The sequence below is a fragment of the Ceratotherium simum genome, chromosome 4 (genome assembly GCF_057802395.1).
Source record: "Ceratotherium simum simum isolate JZ-2026a chromosome 4, ASM5780239v1, whole genome shotgun sequence".
NCBI classification, from domain to species: Eukaryota; Metazoa; Chordata; class Mammalia; order Perissodactyla; family Rhinocerotidae; genus Ceratotherium; species Ceratotherium simum.
Window position 1 is genome coordinate 20,167,894 of NC_141903.1, and position 17,231 is coordinate 20,185,124.

The 17,231-nt window shown below is 41.0% G+C and overlaps 1 protein-coding gene across 8 annotated transcripts in view; it reads right to left on the minus strand.

Annotated features, from left to right (window-relative positions):
• Positions 1–8,325: 8,325 nt before the first annotated feature.
• LOC147917209 (uncharacterized) overlaps positions 8,326–17,231 on the minus strand; it is a 272,280-nt gene continuing 263,374 nt past the window's right edge. For 6 of the 8 annotated variants that reach the window (XR_015551921.1, XM_087429491.1, XM_087429486.1 and 3 more), the window contains 3 exons: positions 15,895–15,976; positions 14,518–14,643; positions 13,090–14,043 (listed from right to left, as the gene is read on the minus strand). Coding sequence is in view for 6 of the 8 variants with exons in the window: in XM_087429491.1 (XP_087285617.1) it covers positions 14,533–14,643; positions 15,895–15,976 (193 nt within the window). In the remaining 2 variants the exon portion in view is untranslated. Of the gene's footprint in view, positions 9,132–13,089; positions 14,044–14,517; positions 14,644–15,866; positions 15,977–17,231 lie in introns of those variants that run through there. The other 2 variants (XM_087429490.1, XR_015551920.1) reach the window with 2 other exon arrangements.

Genomic DNA, 17,231 nt, shown 5'->3' on the forward strand with positions numbered 1-17,231 from the left:
ATTAAAGTCCTTGATATATGTCAAAGACGTGCCCTTATTTGTGACAGAGCCATTAAAAAAGTGTTGCTTTAATTCCTTCTATAAATCAGTTTCTCTATTCCATTCCCTTTATTATGTGCTGTTTTTCTCTGGAATCACTCCAGTGTCTAGGATCTTTTTTTTCTTACCTAGAAGTGTTTCCAAAATTTAAGTATGGGATGCCAATATAGTCTGACAAAACTGCCCTTCCTCTTTTGTGATGTTGCCTTACAATCAATTCCAAGTGAGGCCTTTCTTCTTGCCAGATGATTCAACAAGGCACTAAACTACCCTCTAGATTCATCCAGCATGCCTCCTTGTAGGTCATTTGCCCACCAGTAAAGACTGGCCATTTTGGATTATTTTTACACAGAGAACTAATCTTTCACTTTCTTTTCCAATGGAATTTCCTTTTGTTATTTTCAAACTCTGGAGTTATTTATTTAGCCTGATAATTAGCAACAGATGCTGCAAACTGGCATCATCAGGAAGTGGGATGATGTGATATGAAGACCACTCTCCCCAGTATAGTCTTAGTTCAGGTTGTGACATGGACCTATAGTGTGGCTTCAGGAAAGGACTTGACATCTCTGGCCTAGTAAATGATAAAGAAGATGAGCAGGAGTAGGTGATTCCTAAGACTCCTTCAGCTCTAACATTCCACAGTATCTTTCTTAATGTTCTGGTTAATATTTTCCTGAGTTCTCATAGGCTCAAAATCACACTAAGTCCTAGGCCCACACCTGTAATACCTCACCAACCCTGCATTCATTCCCCATAGTCTGCATCTGTCAGGAAGAGACCATCCAGGCTCTTTCAAGGTCCCATCCGCCAACAAATGTGCATGCACATGCACATACACACACATGCACACATATACACTTTGCTTTGCAAGTGAACCTGTATGGAATCCAGTCCTATAGGAGTTCTGCTCTTTATCTTATTTTCCTTGATGGATACACACAAAAAAAGAAATGATGTTCTCGTCCTTCACTCTAAGAAGAAGATTGTACGCTGCCTTCCCCTCTGCTAACTTAAAGAAGGAACTATTTATCTGGAATGATTTGTGCTATTTTTCAATAATCTGATTATAAAGCTGGTTTATACACCATAACTTACCTTAATCAACCATGGCCTGCCCTTTGAATTCCTTTTTGTGCTTCTGTTTTAGGATATCCTTCCTTCAGGCCTAGTCCCCTTGACATGCACCAGCCATATCTGGACTGAATAGTCACCATTATGTGACCTCTCCCCGGTTTTGAAGTTTGGAACCCCATTTGTCTGGCTTCTGGGTTCATTTCAGATCACTATTCTGCTTGCTAAATAAAGAAATCAGTGCCAAAAATTGAGTAGGCATGATACCGACACCTTTAAGCTCCTAAGAGGCAACCCCTCCTGACCTGCTGATTCATACAGTGTGTGTTATGCTCAAATTACTCGAGAAATCCCTTGCCGGCCTTTTGTCAATAGTTATTTTTGCAAGGTCTTCATTACTTTCTAATTGACCAAATTTATTTTCTTCATTTCTCTCATTAAAGACAGGTTTAGAAGTAACCTCAATAGCATAGCTTTTCTAATGGCTTTCTTCCTCCAGGCCTGCCATCATTCCTAAATAGGCTTTTATCCTACCATCAGCTTTTATCTATCTATCTATTTTATCTATCTATCTGCCTATCTCTCTCTCTCTCTCTCTATCTATCTATCTATCCATCCATCCATCTATCTATGTATCTAGTCTATCTATTCAGGTCTAATGGAATTGGAAAAGTCACCAGTAGCTGGATATCTAGCTTTATAACTTTGGGTGTGAATAATGTTCCCCCCAGTAACATCTGCCTTTCCCCAAGTATAATATGCATGGAATGACCTGCCTGGGTTAGCAGGAGCCCAACCCCTTCATTTCCTGACCATTCTAAGATGAAGTCATGCTTGGTCTTTCTTGTTCAGTGGAGCCAGAACTCTGATGTGCCTTCCTGAACCTAGAGACCTCCCCTACAACTGCAAAGTGATGGTTGTTCTTGAATGAACTGCACCCCATGGGGCTCCAGGTGCTCCGTCCTCGCCAATGCAGATTCCTACTGAAGATCCAATCGGTCTTCAATGCCATGTTTGGTTTGTTCCGTGGCAAAACTGCCCTGGGTTCCTGAATTACAGTTTGTATCTCTGTGTGTGTGTGTTTTAATACACTGAAAAAGCTACTACCCAAGGCTCAACGCTGCACACATAAGATCTGAATCAGAGAGTGTTCCAGGGTCCTCTGCGTCTTGGGCCGAGAAGAGCCATCCTCTTTACCATTGTAACAAGGGGCTAAAATCCTAGATCCATGTGTTTCAACCCTCAGAGTTTTCTATTTCAGGAGTCTTGAGCCCTGGCTCCACCAAGTGACTCAGTCAAAGCCACTCAGGCTGCTCTAACAGATTCAGACAGCTTACAATTTCAGACAAAAGGAGGAGGGGCTCAGTCCTGACTCTCTGCGAAGGTCCCCAGGCTCCTGTGCAAATGTCCTCCCTCCTCCTTTGCGCTTGCTTAGCCATAGTTTCTTTGGCCAGGTACCTCATTGCACACTCTAAATGTTCTCCACAGACATTAAAGCATTTTGCTAATGGCTGCTTTCAGCATTTCCCTCTGAGACTCTATCCACACCTGGTTGATCATGTTAACTCTCTGCTTGGCTGGCCAACTTGGCCCAACCACAGTGAGGGTGTGGGTGTTTTTCACCGAATAAACTGCTTTTACTGTTTTTACTGGCTTGACCAATCAAGCAGATTAAAAGAAGTTACATGTGCTTTTAAAAAAATTAAACCATTTTTGGCTCTTTGATCAGTGGTTTGATGAAATCTAACTGATTTTTACTGGAGTTGAACACGAGTTAAAGCTGAAGATTTCTTTCACCTTCGGGCCTCTTCTTCTCTCTACACATAACCCATAGTCCAAATATTTGTGGAATGTAAATAACTTGGACAAGTAATAGATACCATTGAATGTGATAATCTAAGATGCTGTACTAGTCAGCCCACTATCAATTCTCAGCTGGTCAGTTTTCTCATCTGCTACTTGGACATAAAATCTGATGCTCCCCACTCACTGCTTAAGATCAAGGCCTTGGAATATAGTGGGACCCAGGGGGTCCTTATCCTGGCTTTGCCCCTCACTAGTTACATGGTCTTGGGCAAATTACTTCACCTTCTTTGTGCCTTAAGCCTCAACAGTGAAAGGGGAGCATTAACAGAACTCGCTTAATAGAGCTGTTATAAAAAACAAATTAGATAGTGCATGAAATATCACAGTAAACAAGAAACAGTAATAACAACTAACATGTATAGAGCATTTTCTATGACTCGTGCTCTCTTCTAAGAGCATCTTAGATTATCAAATTCGATGGTATCTATTATTACTATTTGTCCAAGTTATTTACATTCCACAAATATTGTCATTATTCTGTGATAAGGGCTTCTGTAGGTACAAAGATTACCAAGATAACATCCTACAATCAATTAGTTTATATTCTAAAGAAAACACTAAGACAAAGACACAAAAGAGCATGTTGAATAGTGAGTTCATGAGAGATCTACTAAGGGTTATAGGGACATAAAACAAGGATAGATTACTTCTCTAGGGGCATGGGTGTTATCAGGAAGCTTTCTTGAAGGAGGTGATATTTAATGATGGGTTTATTTAAGCAGGGAATAGTAAAAATAAGAAGAAATCAGCAAAAATAATAGCAGATAATGCTTGTAGAGTGTGTGACAAGCAGGTAACTTACATTATCTCATTTACTCAACCCCATGAATTAGATATTATTAATCTCATTTAATCAACCTCATGAATTAGGTATTATTATCACTCCCCACTTTATTCACAAGGCTAAGAGAGGTTCAATAACTTTCCCAAGAACACATATCTTGTAAGGTTGAGTCAGAATTTGCATCCAGAGCCTGCATTCCTAGCCGCTAAGGATATCCTGCTTTCAGGTACTTGGGAAGAGAGTCACAGTACAACTGGCAGGACAAGTTTATAGGCACACAAAAGAGGGGGCTGCAACTGCATTCAAGGAACTCTGGGTAGTTACAATTGGCTGCAGAAGTGGATGAGGGAAGAGCAGGAGTAGGAGATAAGGATGCGAATATTAGCTGAAGTCCCTCCTAGAGAGAGCCTTTAGGAACACTGCAAGCAGAGGAAGTCACACAGTCAGAGATGTACTAGAGAAAGACTAATTTGGAAAGGGACTTTTCTAAGGCTAAATTGATAAGACTTGGTGACTGGTTGGGTTCAGGGAGATGAAGGTGAGGCAGGAGTTGAAAATGATTCCCAAATTTACATCAGGACATAATGTCGGGGAAAGCATGTTGATAATTATTAAGTGTCTATCACATATAAGATTTTGCTTTTCACTCACGCTCTTCTCAAGTTGCATAAGCGTGGGGGTTCACTAGCCTTTTCTCTCACTAAAGAATGCTAAGATTCCTCCAGAGAATCTCCTTATGGAACTGGGAAAGGGGGGAAGGCTTCTGATGTCCTTTCTGGAAACTGTCCGTGCAGTTTCCTTAGTCAGGAGCATAGCATACATTATGATGACTGGATTATCCATCACTTTTGCATCCTTGCCAGGAAGGGTGATAGAGGTAAAATAGAAATGCATGGGACTAAGGGTCAGAGTTTGAAATTTGTCCTTGTCACTTCTAATTTATATTAGTTTGGACCAAGTCACTGATTTCTGTGAAACAAATTATGTCCTTTAATTCTCTTAACCACTCCATGAGGCAACCATGGTTAATCCCATTTTACAGATTCAGTAAACTGAAGTTCAGAGAAATTAAGTAACTTACCAGCGGTGGAGCTAGGGTTTGAATTTAGATCTGTCAAGTTCCAAAGTTTGAAGGTTATCAGTTCATTGAAGTCTCAGAAAAAGTAACGTTCATCTCTCTGTAGTAATGAGATTCTCTATTTTCAGCGTTCTGAAGTATTATGTGTACCTTCTTGGGTGAACTTCCAGTTCTTCCTAACCTTTTAACACAAAAGTTTCCAGAGCAATTTTCCCAAACATCTTAAGTTTGCCAAAAGATGCTCTTGCATAATTCCAACCCCAGGCCAAACTCTCTTTGTTTTTTTTTTTTTTTTTAAAGATTTTATTTATTCAATTTTTCCCCCCAAAGCCCCAGTAGATAGTTGTATGTCATAGGTTCACATCCTTCTAGTTGCTGTATGTGGGACTCGGCCTCACGTTGGACGGAGAAGTGGTGCCTCGGGGCGCGCCCGGGATCCGAACCCGGGCCGCCAGCATCAGAGCGCGCGCACTTAACCGCTAAGCCACGGAGCCGGCCCCAAACTCTCTTAATGATGTTATTTCACATCATATGCATTGAGGTTGGCCTGAGTCAGCCATTTTTATCACTTTCGATTTTTTTCTCCCCCTGCCCTCTTCTTTTCCAGTCAATATTCATTTTAAATGCAAGAAGTCAGCCTCCTTTTTAGCTGACAACGCTGGTTGTTCACACACCTTTCAGGTGCATAACTGACAAGTGTCCACTTAGGTGTGGGGCCGACTTGAAACAAGTCTTCTGAAACAGTCAAGGGAGAAAAGGCAGGGGAAGCCAGCAAGTTGCTGAGCAAAGGATGTGGTGATCACTAGAGCCAGAGTGCTCCCCAAACGCTGTTCTGAAACAGCCTCTTGACTAGGAAAGGTGAGATTGGCAGCCTTCAAGCATCCCAGTTCCAGCCTCTGTGTCCTCTTTCCTGGTTGTTTCCCAGAGTGAAAAGAATCTGCCCACCCAGGGCAGCGAGATCCCCTCTTCCAGACGCAACACTTCATCCAGCCCTAATCCCATTGCTCGTTTTCCCTCCTAGTGCAGTCAGTGACTCTCTCTTTCTGGGAAAAATGCATTTTGGTGGTATTTCAATCCTGGCTACACATTTTAACCACCTGGGAGCTTTAAAAAATGCCACTCCCTTACCCCACTCAAGACTAGTTAAATTAGCGTCCATGGAGGTGGATCCAGGGCACTGCATTCTTCGGGCAGTGTGCTAGCCAGGTACTTTGTATAATATCCCTCAATTTGGGTTTGTCTGATGTTTTTCTCATGGTTGGACTACGGCTGGTTATGGGTTTGAAGAGGAAGACCGCAGAGAGGAAGTACTCGTCTCATCACAGGATAGTGCCAATTCTCATCACATCAAAGCTTTGCCTTTGAGAAGAACTATGCTGCAATAGCAGCTCTGGAGTCGGATGGCCTGACCTCACACCCTGGCCCCACCATCTATTCACATGTGATCTCAGGCAAGTCCATTTTTCCCAACAAGTCTCAGATGGTTTATTTATAAACTGAAGTAACAATCCATCTGCCCCAAGCATTTATAGCATTTCAAACAGTACCTGACACAGAGTAAATATTAAAGAAATGATAACTATTCTTCTTATTTATTATTATTAATCATTATCTTGGGCAAATTTCTCTCATGTTTACTTAAGCATGAAATACAGGAGTTGCACTAAGTGGTATTTAAGGTCCCTTTAAGTGATAATATTCTTGGATTCTGGATGAACCTATTCAGATGATTTGCAAGTGAAAAAAAAATGGACCCATCAATGTATGCTGTTTTACAATTCCCCATTCTCATTCTCTAATTATCCTTTGAAACTGAAAGCTGAATTAGCATTTCTGCCAATAATAGTTTAGTTAAGTTCCTCTATATCTCAGAAGAAGTTACAATGTATGGGAAAACACTGGACATAGAATTAGGAGATATGAGTTCAATTAGGGATGACAGTTGATGTTACTAGTTGTTAAGTTAGTTTGGAGTTGTGTTTCAATACCAGAGATGAGTTCACCTTGACCCAGCCAGGCACACTTGAATGGGTCTCATTGGGACCACCATGGTAGATAGAGGGCTGGGTTAGGGGTATGACCTGGGATGGCAGAGATGAGCAGAGTGCGGCAGAGCAGAGTGGGAAAAAGAACCACCTTGGGGAGCACTTAGCAATCCCAGTCTAGCAGGAGAGAACCAGCTAGCATAGCTCCAGAGGTCCCCCTACAGTATGGCTGGCAGTTGGCTGCAGGATTAACCTCAGGATACTCACCTGTAAAATGAGGATGATAATTCCCAGCTCCTGGAATTACTGAGCAACTTTCATGGGACCACACATTTGGAAAAGCTTTGTAAACATGAAAAATGCTATTCAGATGTATTATTATTTGTGAACATCTAGGATGGAAAACAGTGAGCCGTGAGTGGAGATGGGCTTATACTTATACAAGAACAAATAGTCTTCCTCTCTACAAAGGTCAACGGTGTGGCCCAAAGCACAAGGCTGGCAGAGGTGAGCCTTGCTTTCTGTCACATTTAAGAAGTTTCCCTCTTGTAAATCTTGAGGCCACTCAGGTAAACCTTGGACCAACTCAGTCAAACAAGACATATAGGAGTCTAGATTCAGCGAAATTGGGAACTAATGGCAAACTTGCTTCTCTCAGATAAGAGCCCTTGTTAATGAACATTTTAAATTTTAATATGTCAATAATTTAGGAGCCCAGTTTGCTTGGGTTGTAGTTTTTTTCTTCCTCCTATGAAGAATAATTTGGCAAGGGTAAAATCACTGAGCAGGGCATTCCTGTGAAGTTCATCAGGAAGGTGAGGGGAGGTTAGTCTGTCTCAGGATGTCCGTCCTTTTGTTGCAAAAGCTGGCTCCTGATTTTTATTTTAATACTGGTCTCATGAGATTCAGCATGATGAATCTGATCCCAAAATTTGAGACGCATGGCTTAAAACTAGGACTATCTCAGAAAACAGAGGTAGAATGCAAATCAGAGGTTTTGCTGTTCCATTATTGCCCAGGTTAGTGCATTTAGATGGTGCCTAAAATGAACCAATATAGTCACTTAGAAGGTGAAAATTTCAATAAGCTCTTTGTTTCATCTAGAGCAGAGGCTGGCTGACTACAGCCCATGAACCAAATCCAGCCCTCGCCTGTCTTTGTAAATAAAAGTTTTATTGGAGCAGAGCCATGCCCATTGGTTGACTTGTTGTCTGGGGCTGCTTTTGCATTTCAACAACAAAGTCGAATAATTGTGGCACAGACTGCATGACTCTCAGACCCTAAAATATTTACTATCAGACCCTTTACAGAAAAAGTTTGCCAATACAAGACCTGAGGTAATTTTAGATGTTCCATAGAAAAACAGTTTCATTTTAATAGTTATACGTTTATTTTAATATGTATTAGAAATTGATAAAACTGCCAAATCTGTATTTTTGCAGATTTTTTGTTGTTGAGGACAAGCTAAAGAAGATATATAAGGAAAACTTTGAGTCGATTTAAGGAAAATACTAAATAAATAATACAACAAGAAAATATGATGGTAGTATGCAAAACTCTAGTATATAAGAAACAGACACACTGGGCACCAAAAAATTGGTTTGATTTTCATGTTGAATTAACCTCTCTGGTTCTAAGAAAATTGGCCTAAGAGAGGTTTTTAACAAGTATACTTTCCACTATTCTCTATTTGAGTCTTATAACTGTTTGGAGCAGAAACTAAACAGGTAACAATAATGACTTCCACTCATACACATGAAGAGACATAGAGGAACCTTTCATTTGCAGTCACATAGTCATAAGCAAACCTGTTTGGGGGAGGGGACAGGGAATAGAATAGAGCTTCGGAGGTAAAACCTTAATTCTAATCTTTGCTCGTCAGAAAATGGTCTTGGCTTACTGGAAAGTTCCATAAGGCCTCATATCAGATAATCCTTCAGCTTTGTCATGTGACCACGGACACAGGAACTCAAATTGATCTGGCTTTACCATCTGTGGTCAAGTAACAGGCTTAAGAGAAAACCATATAAACAGCCCCCGCAATGTACCACCAGGGCTTTCTCTAGACCAGTGATTATCTAAGTGTATCCCATGAAATATTTGTAGGTTTGGGTTTTTTTTATTAGTTTGGCGGCCAAACAACCTTAGGAAAGAAAACTGATGTAAACAGAGTTGAACCTGCTCAAATTTACTGCAGGATTTTTCAAGATCTGCATAGAGATGGAGGATGCAACTTTGCCCAAACCTACCTGACCACGGAACTCTTTTCTCCCAGAGTATTTTGGGAAATGCCACTTTTAAGGATCTAGAGGAAAACAGACATAATCAGATAGGCATCAATACGATTTGGAGTCTAGAATTTATTTAATTTTGACTTTTTTTTGGAATTCCTTCCCTTTTGGGTATATCATCAACCTAATGGGAAACAAGTCTCGTGTTAGTAGATGGTGCAACTTTCAAACATGAAAGGACTTGTGTGCAGAGAATACTCGGGAACTTTGGAAAACAGTCTGTGCTAAAACTTTTAAAAGGCTAATAAAAATAAGTACCAAATCCTTAAAAATGTACATGATCTTTTAGTAAGCAATTCCACTTTTACAAATTTATCCTTTGGAAAAACCAAAGACATGTGCATAAAGGAATTCCTGTAGAGTGATTTATAATACTGAAAAATTGGAAACCATTTAAATGTTCAATAATAGAGGATTATTGGGAGGGTTTAAATATATTGGAATATTAAATAGACAATAAAAATCATATTACAAAAAAGTACTTATTGACACAGGAAATTGTTCACGATATATATCTAAGAGGAAAAATACTATTAAATGGTATTCACAGTATCCTCTTTTTATAAAACTACATAAGTGAGTAAACATGAAGAATATTAAAAAGACTTACAGGAAGTATAAATAGTGGGATTATTTTTGGTCATGCAAGGGGGAAGTTCTCCTTCTTTGTGCTAATACGTTTGCCAACTTTCCTACATTGAGTTTATGTTACACAATTAGAAAAAAAAAGTTAGGCTCAATCACAGTAGAAAATCCTACAGAAAACAGATTTCTCCTTATATCACTTTTTCCAAAAGAATCTATGACATGACACATTTTGAAAATGCACTAAGCTCTGTATTGCTAGGACCAGAAAGAATTTTCTCCCAGGTGCAAGTGTGGCAAAGGATGATACCAGAACCCTGGAGGCTTCATGACTAAAAATTGCTCTTCATGTTTTGTTCTGTTCAGAAACATGTCAACATGAGGAATGGCTGTGCCAGCGTCTCAAGAAATGACCTCTGGTTTGTAATCCAGGTGGACAATTCCTCCCAGCACATCAAAGCCCTGCCTCAGCTTGTCTTATATATCTGCTCCACTTACATATAGCCCAGGCCTCCATGGTCGCGTCCCTTCCTTCTCCCATCCCCATTCCTCCCAACTCAACAATGCCAGAAGCAGCCGGGGAAGGGATTTCCCTAGGCTGGAGAGTATTCCAGCCAAGACCAGGCTTGGCATCACAGTTGCTTCTGCATAATGTGGTTAGCTCTTTCTTCACCTGTTTGGGTAGAATTAAACCAACAGGCACAAATCTTTGTCCATTGCGTTTTTAAAAATTTGTCATACATTATTTAAATTTGTGTCCCTGCTGTAGGGCACTGGCCTGAGGTACTCCGCCGTGAACTCACCGTGTGACCTTGGGTAAGAAGTCTCTCTGCTCTGGATCTCAATTCCCTAGTATATTTAATAAGATGCCTAGATTTAAACAAATGTTTATTGAGTTCCTACTCTGGGGTCAAAGGTACATAAGATAGATATAGCCCTTGTCTTAATGGAGCTTACAATTTAGTGGAATGGGCAGATTATATACATATATTATATGTATACATATGTATATATGAAAGCAAATCCAAAGAAGTGTGCAAAGCATTACAAAGGAGACTCCACTGGACTCACAGGAGGGGCTCACAGAAACAAGGACGACTTCTCAGAGCCAGTGACACCTAAGAAATGACATCTGAAGACATACTGAAATATGAATAAGAGTTAGAGAAAGAGCAGTTGTGGAAGGAAGCAATAGCCTGCCAAAACCCCAGAAACAAAAGGATGAATGATTAATTCAACAGATTAAAGGAAATTCATACGGTCAAAATAGAGGGTGTGAGAATGGAATGGAGCAAGATGAGGGCAAGCCATGTTCAAGAGTTTAGACCAGCACTGTCTAAGGTATATCACATGAGCCATATACATAATTTTAAATCTTCTAGTAGCCACATTTTAAAAAGTAAAGAAGAAATAGCTGAAGTTAAATGTAATAACATCTTTCAGTTAACCCAATATATCTAAAATATTATTTCAACGTGTAATCAATATAAAATTATTAGTAAGATATTTTACATACTTTTTTTCTACTAAATCTTTGAAAGCTGATGTTTACATTTACAGCTCATCTTAATTTGGACTCATCACATTTGAACTGCTCAACAGCCAGCCACATGTGGCTACTGCATTGGACAGCACAGGTTTAGACTTTATCTTTAGGATAATACAAAGCCACCAAAGGGCTATAATGAGGGGAAGGATAGGATGATCACCCAGGCTGATCCGTGCGTAATGGATTTGATGGGGAAAAGTGGGACGCAGGGAAACCAGAAAGGAGGCTATTGTAGAATCTACAGGAGAACTTAGGGTAATGGCAGAGAGAATAAATAGATCTCAATGGAGTCAAGAGATACTTAGGAGGTAAACTTAACCATTTTGACATACACATGAGCCCGTGGAGCACCCAGACCCAAGAGCTACTTCACAGGGCATAATTATGCATTTATTTTTCCATTTCTGACCTCTTTAAGATAAAAGTCATAGACCTGTGTGAGAAGTCACAAAGGCCATATGGGTTTCCTAGGAGCCATGCAGAGAATGGTTTGGATGAATGGTTTGTGATGCTGTTTTGACCCTTTCTCCTCTGTACAGAGTGTGATAGAAGAATCATCCAGAAAGTCTGAGAGTGGCTGTTGCTTTTTTTTTTCCCTCCATCACTGACACATTGAATATATGGATAGAGAAGGGGAGGAGGAGGCAGATGGAGAAAATGCTTCTCAGGGGTGATTACAGCCAGAGAGGGGCTTGAAGAGACATCCCTGGGCCCCATATTTCTTTTGCCACAAGTGACTTCCAAATCAAATGAGCCCAATCTGCAGATCAAAATGAGATTTTTCTTATTGACTTCCCTGAAAGCTTAGCCGGCTCTCTGCAAATCGAGTCATGTGTATCCTGCATCATCATCAACCACTGCCGGTTGCAGGGATGTCGGAACTGGGCCGACGTTGGCAAATATGTCACTGATGCATGAGGCCAGGGAAAATCCAGCTCTTATTGGCCTGGCAGTGCTGACCTGGTTTGTCCATAAATGAAGAGCAAATGCAATTTGCAAAACACATAGAACTGATAAGGGGTTACAACAAGGCGGAGCTGGAATCACTTTTCTAAGAGCAGGCATGCTTGAAGAGGAGACAAAGCAGATCTCAAGCCTGAAATTGGACAGACAGTGTTTCTTAAAGTCTGCTCTGTGTACCATCTTTATCATAATCACCTGAGGAGTTTGTTAAAAATATGCATATCTGGGTCTAACCCCAGGCCTGCTGGAACAGAGTGTCTGGCGGTGGGGCCTAGGGAACCTCCATGTTTAACAAACCCCTGGGTGATTCTTGTGCACATTAAAGTTTAAGAATTCCTTGAGGAAGGAAAATGGGATAAGAGTATTTCCACCTGTTTATTGGCAAAAGCACTGAACGGGAAGTCAATCCACCTGGCCCTTCATCCAGACTCTGTTACTGGATGCTACTGGCTAGATGACCTCACAGTGAGGGGAATGAAAATGGAGTGTGAAATCAGAAGGGAGTGCAGGCCTACCTCCTTCACCTAAGAGCTGTGTGATGATGGTTCAAAGCTGAGCCAAGCCCCACAGTCACCATCCAGAGATGGACTCAGGTGACCTTGAAAAGTCAAGCTCTGGCACTCTAGCTCTGACACTCTGTTTCTTTAAATCACCTAACCACAGTTCCTTCAACTGTAAAATGGGCAGGTTATCTTCCATTTGGCTATGCTATTTTTGGGATCCAGTGAAACACTGAGTATGTATATACATATTTTGAAAAGTATTTTTCAAAAGGCTGACACAAATATAAAGTGGTGGTATTAATCCATAATAGAGGTATCTCTACTTAGAACATTATTTGTCATAAGACTATTTCTACATCGATAAAATCCCCTTAAAAGCATAGTATTTCATTTTTTTAACAAACCACAACACAAAGTACAAAAGGATATCTTTTTGTTTGTTTACTAGAGATCACAGTAATGTGAAATGGGACAAAGCTAACCTCTGCCGACCCTCTCTTTAACACTACCACTATCCTTGCAGAGGATAAAGAGATTCACCCTGTGACCTTGGCATTCAAGTCTATCAATAATTTGGCTACTGTCTCCTTACACATAGCCAACACTAGCATAATTTAATTATTTGATGACATGCCCTGGGTCTTTCTACTTCATAATTTTGCATTTATTTCATGCCATATCCTTGGTCTAAAACATCTCTCTTCTTACCCAACATCCTCCTATCAAAGTCTTACCTATAAAAATATCATGGACGTATGTTAATATTTAACTTCAAAGATGTTGAGTTATAAAAGCAAAACAAACACAAAAACAGAAACACAGTTCATGACCTAAGTATCCAACACTGGGGGACTGATTAAATAAATATAGTTAACACCAGTTCATATGTTGTGTAAAAGAATATTTAATGGCATGGAAAGATAGTCACGATATACTGTTAAATGAAAGAGAAAAAGTACCATTTAAAAAATCATCTATAGATACATTGTAAAATACAGATAAGAGGAGGACACACACTGTGTTGGTCAGGCTCTAATTTTTTTTTTTTTTTCTGGTTTAAAACAACAACAAACATTTATTGTCACTCATAGTTTCTTTGGGTCAGGAATTTGGGAGCAGATCAGCTAGGCAGGTCTGGCTCCACGGCTCCTGAGATTGCGGTCACCTGGAAGCTTGAGAGGTCCTGGAGGCTCTGCTTCCAAGGTGGCTCATTTACACTGGCTGGCAAGTTGGTGCTGGCTGTTGGCAGGGGCTCAGGTCCTCTCTGCGAGGGCTCTCCACAGGGCAGCCGGAATGGCCTCAGAGCCCGTGCTTGGGTCCGTCCCCCTGAGCAAGGGAACCAAGGGGCCAGGCTCTAATTTTTTATCACATCATTGGGAGTTTATTGTACACCCACAGACAGAAGAAAGGAAAACCAGGAAAGGTCTCAGGACCAACACAACCAGACCTCACAGAGAACTGAACCCCCTGCTCACTGCTCAAAAATGCAATATTGCTCTGCAAGAGGAGGTTAGATACTCCATTGACTGACAAGCACATAACACAGCTTCTCTCAGCATCTCTCAGCCTCTGCTGCTCTCTCATCTTCTTTCTACTGCCCTCCGTGTGTCTCAAATTCAAAAAGTGAATGAGAGGATCTGATTCAGTCATTTTGTCATCACCCAATATGACAATATGCACTGGGCAGAGCTCTCAGGCCAGGCCAACTCACGGCCAGTAGTCTGCTCAGCCTGTAGACAGGTGCCTTTGGCCTTGATCTAATTACTCACGTGCAGGGTAGCACAATCATACAACACAAACCTGGAAATGTACACATCAGGAACTTCTGTGGCTGTTCCTCTCAGAAGTCGCTGAAAGCATGATAGGCACGCAAAGACTCACGTTGTCTTCTTCAGTAAATTCGTCAAATAATATCTGTTCTATTGCCTGAATAGTGGGGGAGAAATAAATCGGTTAGCACTGGATTTGGTTCCATGTGACAGAAAACCCAAAATGATTTAAACACATGAGGGTTTATTCTCTCAAGTGGAAGAAGTCAGGAGGTGGGCAGTCCAGGGCTGGTACAGTCCAGGGCTGGTACGGCAACTTGTAGTCAGGAATTCAGGAGCATCCTAACTTTCTGCTCCTCATCCTAACACACAGTAGAGAAGTCATTATTTCTGCTCATCAATATACTTTTCTTCTCTCATTTCAATCAAGCACACAATAGGACTGCACTTTCCTTCTCCTTTGAATTTTGGTATGGCGTGTAACCTGCCTTGGCAAATGAGCTGTGAGGGGAAGTGACGTGTGTCACTTCTGAGCAGAAGCTTTAAGAGCCAGTGCAGAATTCATTCTGTATGTCCTTCCACCTACTACTGTGATTTTGAAAGCACAGATCAAAAGGAAACCTCCAACAGCCTGGGTGGTGGAGTGACTCTAGTTAGCACAGGTTCTTTGCTGAACTCTATTGGACATTCAGGTGAGAAAGAAACATAAAACCACTGAGATTTGGGGATTGTTGTTATTGTAGCATAACCTAGTCTATCCTGACTAATACATATGGCCATCCTCAAAGTTACTTCCTGGTCTACCCAGACTCCTAGAGATTTAGCCATCACCTTCACATTCCAGGCATCAGGAAAGAAACACGGGGAAGGGCAAACGGGCCAAATCTCTCAGTGATGTCATCTCTCTTAAGGAGTCTTCTTGAAAGTTCCACACTTGAATTTTCACTTACATCTCACTGGCCAGAATTTAGTTTCATAGACAATGTAACTGCCATAAAGGATGCTGGGTAGTGTAGTCTTTTAGGGTGACACCTTGCTGCCCTGAAAGTAATCAAGCTATGTTGTTAAGGAAGACGGAGAGAAAGGATAGTGGGTAATCAACCAATAGCATCTGACACAAATTATGATTCTCACTTTCTTCTTTTACTTACATTTTCCTAATTTTTCTATAAGACCTGTAGTAATTGCATATAAGAAAAAAAAGTTATTGGCAACCTCTCATTTATCCATTAGGATAGTTCGAAGGCCACCTACTTTATGAATACTTCCTTTATCAACCCAGTAGAAGCCCAGTCTCTCTCCTGTGAGTTCTCCCTAAATCTTGTTTGTCCCACCCTTCATTTTTCTTTTTAATCACATTTGCCTTTGTATCATAGTTACCTGTGTGAATGCACGCGACGTCTCCTACCTGATCATAGGTTCCTTGAGGGCAGGGTCCAGCTCTTATTCTCCTCCATCTTCTAAGACACAATTCATGTATGGTAGGTGTTCTATATTGGAAGAAGAGAAAGAAAAAAGAAGGAAAAAAGGCTATTGCTCAAATAATATTTATTTTCTTTTAAATTCCAAACTGAAACAGAAAGAAGCTCTTCCTTCCTCCAGAGTAAGCACGTTAAGGAAGTACCTAAGTGCAAAGCACCAAGTTCAGGTCCTTGTCAAAGAGAATTTAGACGGAAAGCAAGCACCAGACATCCAAGAGGGGAAATGATGCAACACACATGGAAATGTATGGACTGGGTGAATTTGGGTATGATCGAACTTAGGAAGCACGTGGATAGGTTGTGCTGGCAGCTGCATGTCATGGAGGCTAGCACGTGAATGTCCTCTAGAGTACGCCAGAGCTTCCCTCCACACTGCCCATGCCTTCAGGTCACCTCATATGTGGAACTTCTTTATAACTAAGTACGTGGTGTCTATCAGTGACTAAAGACCCTGAAATTTCATCTATGTAAACGTTCATACAAAATTCTAATATCCAACCAAGTGTGCTGAGGGAAAAAGCCAATGTACTGACATTACCCTCTCTGAGTACGTGTTACATGTGCTACGTACCAGGCATTATGCTAAGCACTTTACAAGCATTGCCTCATTTTATCCTCACGATGTCCCCATGCAATGGATATTATTTTAACTCCTATTTCTAAAATGCAAAAACAAAAGAGCTCAGGGATTTTAGGAGATCAATTACACTAATGGTGCCATTTAATGGTCTCCCTCTATGCACCGCCTGTGTCAAGTGACTTTGTGGCTCCTCTTATCAAAGGATGGAATCTATTTCCCCATCCCTTGAATTTAGGCTGGTCTTGTGACTTGCTTTGGCCAAAATAATCTTACAGAAGTGAGAATGTGCTGGCTCTGAGCCTATGCTCTAAGAAGGCTCGCGTGCTTCTATTGTCTCTCTCTTCAAACCTTGCTGCTGCACGTGAAAAACCGGAGTAAGCCTGCTGTGTTATGAGGAGCACGTGGAGCAGAGCTGAGTTACGTTAGCTGACTAGCCGACCCCCAGCTGACCCACCAGCTGGCCCAAGATGTATAAGTGAGCCCAGCCAGGATCAGCCGAGCCCACCCTGATCAGCAGAACCACCCAGCCAATGTCTGGACTCCTGAGCGTTTATTTTAAATGTTTATTATTGTATGTCACTGAAGGTCTGTAGTTGCTTGTTAAGCAACATTATTGTGGCACTAGATAGCTGATAGAGGGATAAATAAGTAGATTCTTCAAGGTCATACAGCTAGTAAATGACA